Source organism: Hibiscus syriacus, unplaced genomic scaffold (genome assembly GCF_006381635.1).
Source record: "Hibiscus syriacus cultivar Baekdansim isolate YM2019G1 unplaced genomic scaffold, ASM638163v2 tig00110761_pilon, whole genome shotgun sequence".
Taxonomy (NCBI): domain Eukaryota; kingdom Viridiplantae; phylum Streptophyta; class Magnoliopsida; order Malvales; family Malvaceae; genus Hibiscus; species Hibiscus syriacus.
Window position 1 is genome coordinate 59544 of NW_024062849.1, and position 9871 is coordinate 69414.

General features: G+C 29.8%; 1 protein-coding gene across 1 annotated transcript; it reads right to left on the minus strand.

The window, feature by feature from the left end:
* Positions 1–1587: 1587 nt before the first annotated feature.
* Positions 1588–6668, minus strand: LOC120139556 (fatty acid amide hydrolase-like). Its single transcript, XM_039154731.1, has 6 exons — positions 6335–6668; positions 5262–5388; positions 4641–4749; positions 2964–3016; positions 1897–2095; positions 1588–1746 (listed from the first exon to the last, which is right to left on the minus strand). Exons 3-6 carry the CDS (start codon positions 4740–4742, stop codon positions 1588–1590), a joined length of 513 nt encoding a protein of 170 aa, XP_039010662.1. The 5' UTR covers positions 4743–4749; positions 5262–5388; positions 6335–6668.
* Between the last annotated feature and the right edge of the window lie 3203 nt (positions 6669–9871).

Genomic DNA, 9871 nt, shown 5'->3' on the forward strand with positions numbered 1-9871 from the left:
GTGCGTAATTGTTTAAAATATTCAAAGACTCAAGTCCCAAGTAATATAGATAGCCTTTCGGTCATTGCAGCTTAGTTATAATATTAATTTCTAGTTTTTTTCTTTTTTGGGCCATATCAACAATGATATCAGACTTAGCGTTGGTCACCGATAATCGATATTCATTATTTTTTATTTTATTTTATTTTATTATGTCGTATTTTTTAAAATTTTTTATAACTATATCTTTATGACATATTTTCTTTTGTTTTTATGATACGTTTTCTCTGTCTTTTGACACATTTTCAGTTATTTAATAGTTATTTTCGTTTATCATTTTTCTCATAGTTGGATTTAATATCATCAAGATTGATCAAGATCACGTTCACTTAGTATTATGTTGATCTCCCCTACTTTGGACCCTTGAATTAAATTTGGATACGTGATTTGCGTTTGTGAATAGTTTTCTCATGTTGCTTTATTTAGATTTATGGTTTGTCGGTAGTCTTTCAATAACTTGATTCCCTTCTATGGTTCGTTTATTAATACAATCAGATATGTCCGTATCTATATTTTATTCGAGTTTATTTGATTAAGTTTTTTACATTTTCCATATATAGTTCTTGTATGATCTTAAGTGACTAGTTTTTTGTGTTAATGATTATAGGAAAATGTACTTTTATAGTATTAATGAAGTAAACAAATATTGTGATAATAATATCACCTGAAAACCTGATGAACTCTACATGCTTCTTCCATGATGGAGGTAATAGTATATAGTCAAACTTATGATAAAGCTTTCTTACCCACCATTATATCAAGATTAAGGCTTCTTAGCTTGATTTGGTTTATGTCGACGTTCTTATGAAGCTATCTTAATACTAAATATGTTCAGAACATTGTACGTAACATTATTCAAAAATATTTTGTGGTTTTCAATTTTTTTAGTAAGGGACAACTTTTTACCTCCACTATCCACACCAAGAGCAACAGCGCATAACCCTGAAGATACAACTGCATCAGATCCACTCGAAGAACCACCAGCAATTTTGTTGGGATCATAGGGATTTCTAATAGGCCTGCAGCAATCACAAAATTTACATACTACCAACTTTAATATCTTTTAAGGGAAAGAACTTGGACAAGATAAAGGAAATGTTAAATTTAATGACATTGGTTGACTGTATATTAATTTGTAATTAGGACAACACGGATGATTAATCTGTAACCGTGACACCATACCCTAAATGGGAAAAAAATGAGCAGGATATAATTGTATTTAAACATGGAATTTTTTTTATTAAAGGGAAAGAAAATCACAAATTCTCACCCGTAGTGGGGATTTATCCCACTTACTCCGGCTCCAAGCTCATGCATGTTAGTCTTTCCAACAAGTATAGCACCAAAGGATGTTATAAATCCAAAGGGTTCTTTATTAAAATGATGTCCACTTTTGCTTAGTCTGTAGATCAACTGTTAACTTGTTTATCTCCACGATCCTGGGTCTAGGGTTTATAAAATAATCCATCATGGAGAATGCTTACATCCTTGTGGCTCATGATAATGGACACAACAATGTATCCATAAAAAAAGCACATTAGGATACATCTAATGATTAATTATAGTAAAAAAGTTGCCTCTTTCATACCGAAGCGTTGACTCTCTAGCTTGCCTTAGGATATCTTTAGCATCATAGTTAATGAAGAAGAACATTGGAAAAGGAGGACTGCAAGATTCACGCACAGCATCTATAAAATGCTTTGCAACCTGCAGAATTGAAATTTTATTTTCATGACCATGGTAAACCAAAAATTAAGGACACAAACTATCAAGAAAGTCTCAAAAATCAGTGGAAACATAATCACATATAAATGGAAACCAAAAATATGCCATAAACGAGATAGCCAAGAATAATACTCTCAGTGGAGTTATAGCTCCAGCGCTATAGGCTCTTGAATAATCTGCTATAGTCCATCGTCGGAAACAGCTGAGTTTTAGATCACCCAGTGACTTCTCCGAGGTTACAGGAATGCATTTTATTGCCTCTTGAACTCGTTCCAGTGGAGATGCATCAAAATCAATTTGTTTGACTTCTTGTTGGTTAAGCTCTGTGTTAATGCAATCTAATTAGACACAAGACAAGAAACACCTTCACAATAGGAGAGTGCACATTGAAGTCAAGACATGAGGGTGTAAGGTATGTTTATATGATGTACACAAATGCTTAATAAAACTACTAGCAATATATGATATATCCCATTCTCAATACCTTTTTTTTTTTGAAAATCCATTCTCAATACTTCGTACCCTAAGCAAGGTGTACTTCTCTTTTCCCCAGTCATTATGACCTACCTTGACCAGCAATTATGTAGCACAACCACTTGAAGTATTAGTTCATTGAACACCTTTGGAACATAAGAAACTTCCAGAGTCTGGAATCCAGATTGGAGTAATATAATTATCGGAATAATTAATGGCAAACGAAAACAACCTAACAGAAAAATAAGACGCAAATATTTACGTGGAAAACCCAAAAGAAAAAAACCACAGGCAGAGGATAAAAACTTTCACTATGTCGAAAAATACAAGATCTGTTACAAATGTTACATCACGAAACTCTAATCCCCACTATCTATTTATAGGGATCAAACAGATTATACTGCTTCATATCGCAGGGGCCCTCACACTTTTACCACTGTTTTGATTGTAACTTCATGGGCTGGTCTAAGTAGAAATTGGGTCATATCTCTAACAATAATATTCTACGTTTCTTCCCTGTTGGTTTCTCATATAGGGAGGAAACATGATAGAGATTTTAATGGAAGCAAATATTTTGATGCAGTGTTTAACAAGTTCTAAAATGCTTCCATAACCTATTTTTATTATAGACAGAAAAAGTCTGATTTTATTTATGACGATGAAGACGAACTGTCAGCAGTATCCAAAATGTGGTAATCTGAATCATATGAATCGCGGAAAGTATAGGAAGTGAGGGAACGAACATAGGAGGTTCCACCAGCGTTGCATTTGTAACAAGCTGTTCAAAGGGAAGACACAATCAGAAAGAAGTTCACAATAAAAAGCAGACAAGCAACCAGTTTAAGTTTCCAAGATGAAATGAATAACAAATGCCACTCCTACCGAATTCTTTCAGGCTAGATGATTAATCTTCCATTTGACAAAAGGTATATCTAGAGGTGGGTATACGGGCTACCCGCCCGTTTAGCCCGCGGGTTTTGACGGTGCGGGCTTAAACGGAGCGGGCTAAAAAGTCCGCATTCATAAACGGTTTTGAATTTTAAGGCCTGCGACCCGTCCATTTAACCCGCGTGCTAAACGGGCTTACATGCGGCCCGTTAAATAAAAATAATTTTAAAAGCTTTAAATGCAATAAAAAATAATGTTTTAACTTACTACAAATTTAAAAATGATCGAGCAACTTGAAAATGAAGGTAGCACCGTCAAAATAATAAATAATATTTAAATTTTATTTTAAATAGCCAGAAATGATTATAAAATAATATTTTTTAATTTTTTAATCATTAATATATATATATATATATATATATATAATGATATAATTACTTAAACTCAAATTAAAAAAATAATATTCACTTATATCACCAAATTGAAAAACAAATAAGACAATAACCACATTATACTTTTATAAAACACGATTATTCAAGGCTATAATATGAAGACACGAAAATGTCTGAAAGCATAAATTCAAACATAAAAATTCAACAAAGTCAAACATTATATAAATCTAACAAGAAAGTTGTCAAGTAGTCCTAATAATTGTATTTTATGGATACTTTAGAGAAAGTCTAAAATATAATATGAAAATATAAAATAAAATATTTACAGTATAAGATTAAATTTGAAAGATACAATTATACTAAAATTGATAAAATATAAGTCATTAATTTGTTAAAATATATTTATTTTGTAAAAGTCTTTAAAAGTTGAAAAATATGTTTTTAATTTTTTCTTTTACTTTTCTTTCTTATTTTTAATTCAAATATTGCGTGTCATGTGATATATTATTAGAATATCACGTGACTTTTTATAATTAAAGAACAAAATAGATAACATACTTCATGAAAAAAAATAAAGATCAAAATTAAATAAAAAAAATCTTTAAATATCAAAATGATAATGATGTATATTTAAATGAAAAAAGAATTAAGCAGCGGTAAAATTATGACAAACGCCATAATAAATTTAAGAACTACAATAGTTATAAGTAACATCATATTTATAGGTAATTTATTTTCTTTTTCTATAAAATTTTTTAATTTTATTTTCTCTAAAATTTTATGAATTTTAAATTAAGCGGACTTTAGCGGGTTTCGCGGGTAGCCCACGGTTATACCCATTAAACCCGCGGGTTTAACGATAAAGGCTAAAAAGCCCGCAATTTAAACGATCTTCAATTTTTTAGGCCCGAAGCCCGCACGGGTTGCGGGTTAAACGGGTAGCCCGCGGGCCTTAGCCCATTTACCCAACTCTAGGTATATCGGTTCTTTCCATAGTAGTGCTTTACAAGTGTATAAAGAGCAAAAAGTTCTGATCTTCTTTCTTTTTGGATGAATGCCATATTTCTACGGAGCCTAATCCGTATATTAAACTAAAATCCGTATAAGCTAACAAGTGCACACCTTGTGAACTTGATTGTTCTTCTTCACTATGTACAACAACAATGCTCCAATGATCCTTGACTCCAAGAACCAGGCAAAGATTTTCAGCAGAAATCCAGCCATACGAGAGCTATATTCAAGAACAAAAAAAGGGTAAAAATCAAGTCAGTGTGACGATTAATCGAGTAAAATTAAACATGGTTTTCAAAGGGTAGTCCCTGACATTCCTGAATTCAGCTGCTTAAATTAAAATTCCCAGAAATCAAAACCGTTTATCCATTTAAACCAGAAATGATCAACTACTATAGTACTATTGTAGTAATTAAAACATAAGTAGAAACAGAACAACTGCAATTCATCTTGAATTTCTTGATTACAATCACTAAACAAAATAAATTCTTAAAACAGTTTGATGAGAACAACTTTCTCATTTTCAGCAACTAAAATCACATTATATACTAAAATGAAACAATTTTATCATTTTCAGCAACTGCAATCGAGAATCTGTTCAAGGAACAGTACTGATCACTGAAATAAAAGAAAATCCAAGTATGAATTTCGATGTGAAAACAAGAAATTAGTAAAAAGAAGACTAACGATAATAAATTAATGCACAATAAAGGGTTTGGTTGGAAAGAAAACCTTTATCAGCTTTAAAATACAACTCATTGCTGCAAGGACCAAGATCAATCTCCTCAACGGGCTTGTAAACAACGCCGGCATCCCTCATCAATCCCATTTTTGCATGAAAAAATGTTGGTGGAGGTTGCTGGAGCAAAGTCAGGTAAACGGATTCAACTTTCAAGTCAAACAAACAATCTTGAACCGATACAGTTTATATATATATAAAATTGGGCTTTGCTAATAACGATAGTTATATACTGCATGCAACATTTAATATATGGAATAATTTAATAATTCATTAAAAAAATATAATAAACCTTCTGAATAGTACATTTTATTTAGGATATGAATGAGTTTAGTCATAAATTTAAAAATTAAAGGTAAATGATTTCTCATATTTTCAGCCAGTTCGATTTAAATCCCTCTGTTATTAATTTCTATTAACCCTCTTTTGCTTAAATCCCTTTTATTTAAATCCCTAACATAATTGAGAGACTAAAATTGAACGGGAATTAACAGCTAAATGACTAAAATCGAACAGATCAATAACATTAAAGATTAAAATCGAACGGATCGATAATGTTATAATAATTTTCTCTTAATTTTTAAATTAATGATCAAATTCGATCAAACTAAAAATATAAGAGACTATTCGTATAATTTATCTTAAAAATATTCTAAAAATTAAATTCAAACAGTTATATTTATATAAGACAAATATTATCAATCAATTAAAAAAATTAAAAAAATCATTCAACCATAAATTCCATTTTTACTTGGCAGAAATCGCCATCAAAGAATCAGCGGATATTAATGAGTAGTGCTAGTTGCGTGTATAATATTAAAAGTAAAATACAAGTTAGTCATTTTTGTTTTAATTTTATAAACGTATAATCATTAGATTCAAAAATGTAATTCGTAGTTATTATCGTTTTGTTTTAATTAAAATATAGTAATTGAAATATTTACTTCTGATGTAAAACGTTAGTAAAAAGATTTAATTTTTCTTTAACATCTAAATTCTAGATAAAATACTAATTAGATATTATTTTATAAATTCAAAGTAATTTAGGGGCAATGTTATAGTTTACCCTTTTTTTAATATGTTTTCTTCTCCAACCCATCTTCTTTTTCCCCTAGCTTCTCACTTACGCCGCCGCACAACCCTTTCTTGCTGTTCATCTTCTTCGTATATTCCTTGTGCTTTTACAGGAAACGTGTAATGTAAACCTGAGCTATGAACTTACAGGAAACGTCTAATTAGTAAAACCAAGCTCAAACACAACATGATTATATATAAACTTAAAATACCTGAGCTGTTCAACAACGAAAAAATCCAAGCCAAATTAGTAACGAATAGAATCCACGCAAAGTGGGAAACATGAAAGTGAAAAACACATTCAATAGAAGGAAAATATAGAGGGTGATCATCAAAGAAACACATAGAGCTAAAAATGAAACAAAACTGATTCAAAGCCAATAATGGCTTCAAATTCACCAAAACAATCGATCAGCGAAATGGCATGATCTAAAGGAAATACGAAAGTTAGAGGTCAATTCAAATCAATTTCTTAAAAAATAAAAGAAAATTGGCAAATAAATCAATCTAAAATTTAAACTCTAGAATGTTACAAAATCTAAATAAACTCTAGATCTTTAATTTTACAAGATGTACGATTTGAATTGGAGCGAGAGAAAGAGAGGATACTTGCTTCGTTAATCTTGGTGAGAAATTGTGAGAAAACGATACTGTTTGGTAGGAAAGAAAATTGGGGAAGAATGTTTGAGGTGGGGAAGAAAATGGGAGTTTTCTCAGATTATATAAGTAAGAAACTTAGATATGAAGCAGGGGAAGCGGCGGAGAAGAAAGAAACCACTTCTTCGTTTGCTGACGGTGGAGTCCGGAGTAGTGACCACTGGCGGCGTGGGTTTAGGTCTGCGAGGGTCACGACTGTAGAGAAGAAGGATATGTGAGGCGCAATAAGAGGAGTTGGAGAAGAAAATATATTAAGAAAAAGGGTAAATTAAAACTTCGTATCTGAATTACTTTTAATTTATATAAAATGATCTTCAATTTAACTCTTTTACTAGTGTCTATTTTTATTGTGTGATCATTATACTTGTCATTATCTTATGACAAATTGATATTAGAGTGTATTCATATTTGATTCAATCAATATAATAGTGTTCATGAAGTATAAAATTTCGTTGTTAAATCACAATACCAAATTCACGTTGTGTAGGTAAAGATGTAAGTAATTATTGTGTAGATGAATTTGAATAATATCTTGCTATAGTTATATTAGATATTTTAGTCATTGACACCTGAGGAAAGGCAATATAAAGATCCAAAGGTTCTATCATAAATACATTTTCATATTCCAAATGGAATTCTATAAGACATGTTGGATGATAAGAGATTGTTGTGTTATGATTGAAGGTAAATCAATTGTCCATCTCGACCCCTAACTAACAAGTTACACACGAAGAAACACTTTTATTCTCAGCAATTGACAGATGGTATGTCTCTGATAAACTATTTAATTATCTTTAAAGAAATTACCTCAGATTTATAGATCATTAAAGTTAAGTATGATAAAGATATTTATGGTTAATTTTGTTTTCGTTGTTGCCTCGTTCTTATTCAACCTTTAGAGATACAATTTTTTATAATCGTGAATCTTTCACAGTTGATTAAGTTTATGATTTTTTAGCCTTATATGGTCAGATAAATATATTGTGACTAAATTAGACTTTCAAAAAGAAGGTGTTACTTTTCATTTAATGACTTAAGTAAAAGGGTTTTGACAATGATATAAAGACTAGGCCAAAATTAATGAACACGATAAAAACTTATTATTATTGTTAGAAAAGAGTGTGCATTGGGTCGGGTGTTACGAGTTACAAAATAAAAACCAAAAGGATAATACAGATCACAACAAAAAAATAATTATAGAAATCTATAGAAGTTGATGTGGTGGAAGGTTATGACGGTAAATATTTTATATTACACAAGGAGTGAATTCTTAAACTTAATAATAATTTTCATATAAATCCAAATCATGATTAGTTTGCGACGTATGAAAAACGTCTAAATAATGCATCTAGTATAATCAAAAGTATTGGACTCAAGATTAAAATGTCCAATGAGATTGTTCCAACACTTTATGATATAAGGCATGTTCTAGATTTAGAAGAAATGAGATTTTGCTAGGTATTTTATATACGAGGGATAAAAATACTTCAATTAATATAAGACTATGAAAATTTGTAAGGTTCTCTTATTGTGATAAAAATATAGAAAAAGGATACTAAATTTTATGTTTTGCAAGGTTTACAGTTTTATATGAACGATATTGTAACACCTCAAAACTTGAATCAATTTTTTTTAGTATGATGATTAGAAAATTTTATAAAGAGTTTAAATATTAATTTAAAATATCGAAAAGGGTTCCATATTCAAATTAAGGTCAACTGATTAAACAATGATTTAATTTAGGATTAAAATGAAAATTAAAAAGTGGTAATTGAAAATTTAAGAACCAAATTCAAATAGAAGCAAAAGATGAGTTTTGCATGGAAAATAAACCAATTGAAGTACATAATGGAAGATTATGAAGATAGTGAGCTTATGTGTCGTCCTTCATAACATTAAATTTAGTATTATTCAAAAAATTGTTTATATTAATTAAGATAGCTAAATGGGTGAACATCGCTAATTTATATTATTCTTTTACTCAACGGGTTGAGAAAGAGCGAGATGTGATTATTTATGTAACTCCCATATAATTTAAAATTGAATCAGAAATATAGCATTAATCGTTAAAAATTTAACTAAATTCGATTCAAATTCAAAATATACATGCAAACATTAAGTTTATCATAATTTCTTTCGTAGAGACTAATTAACATATATATCAAGCATATAGGCCATATTGTAAAACAAGTAAGTAATCAAAATGGATCAGATTGAATGGTTTAACTAAGTTGGGATATGGGTTTCAAAAAATATAATACTTCCAAAAGATTTTAAAACCAACTGTAGGGGTTTCTGGTACTCTAAATAATCTGCTTAAAAGGTTTTGAAACTTACTTTCAAGGGTTTCAAAACTCTTCCTATATTTTAAACAAATATGTTACCTACTAAATTGTTACCAAGTAATTTCAGGATATAAATTTGGGGATCAATTTACACCCAACATACAAAAGATACCCAACAAGCAAGTCACATATAATAGTTTATAACATCATTTTAACATGAATCAATTAAAATATTTTAATTATTAGGATAATGTTCAGTTCAAACGAACATAGTTAGATGCGTATTTTGTAACTTTTAATAATTGAAACGTTAATAAAGTAATATCATATCATTTGAGGACCATTGTTTACTTTACCATATAATTTAATCATTTACTTTTTAAAATAACAATTGATGACGTTATTCTCGATTTGAACAAAGTTAAATTGAAGAATGGGTGATCACAGTAACACCATCAAATCTCCACATCCAAATCAACTACCCTACTAGCATGTAATAAAAATAATTTTAACTGTAAAAAATGGGGTCGGTTAAAATTTAAAGGCCGTTATTATTTACACTTTTTATGACATTGGCCTTTATTTTT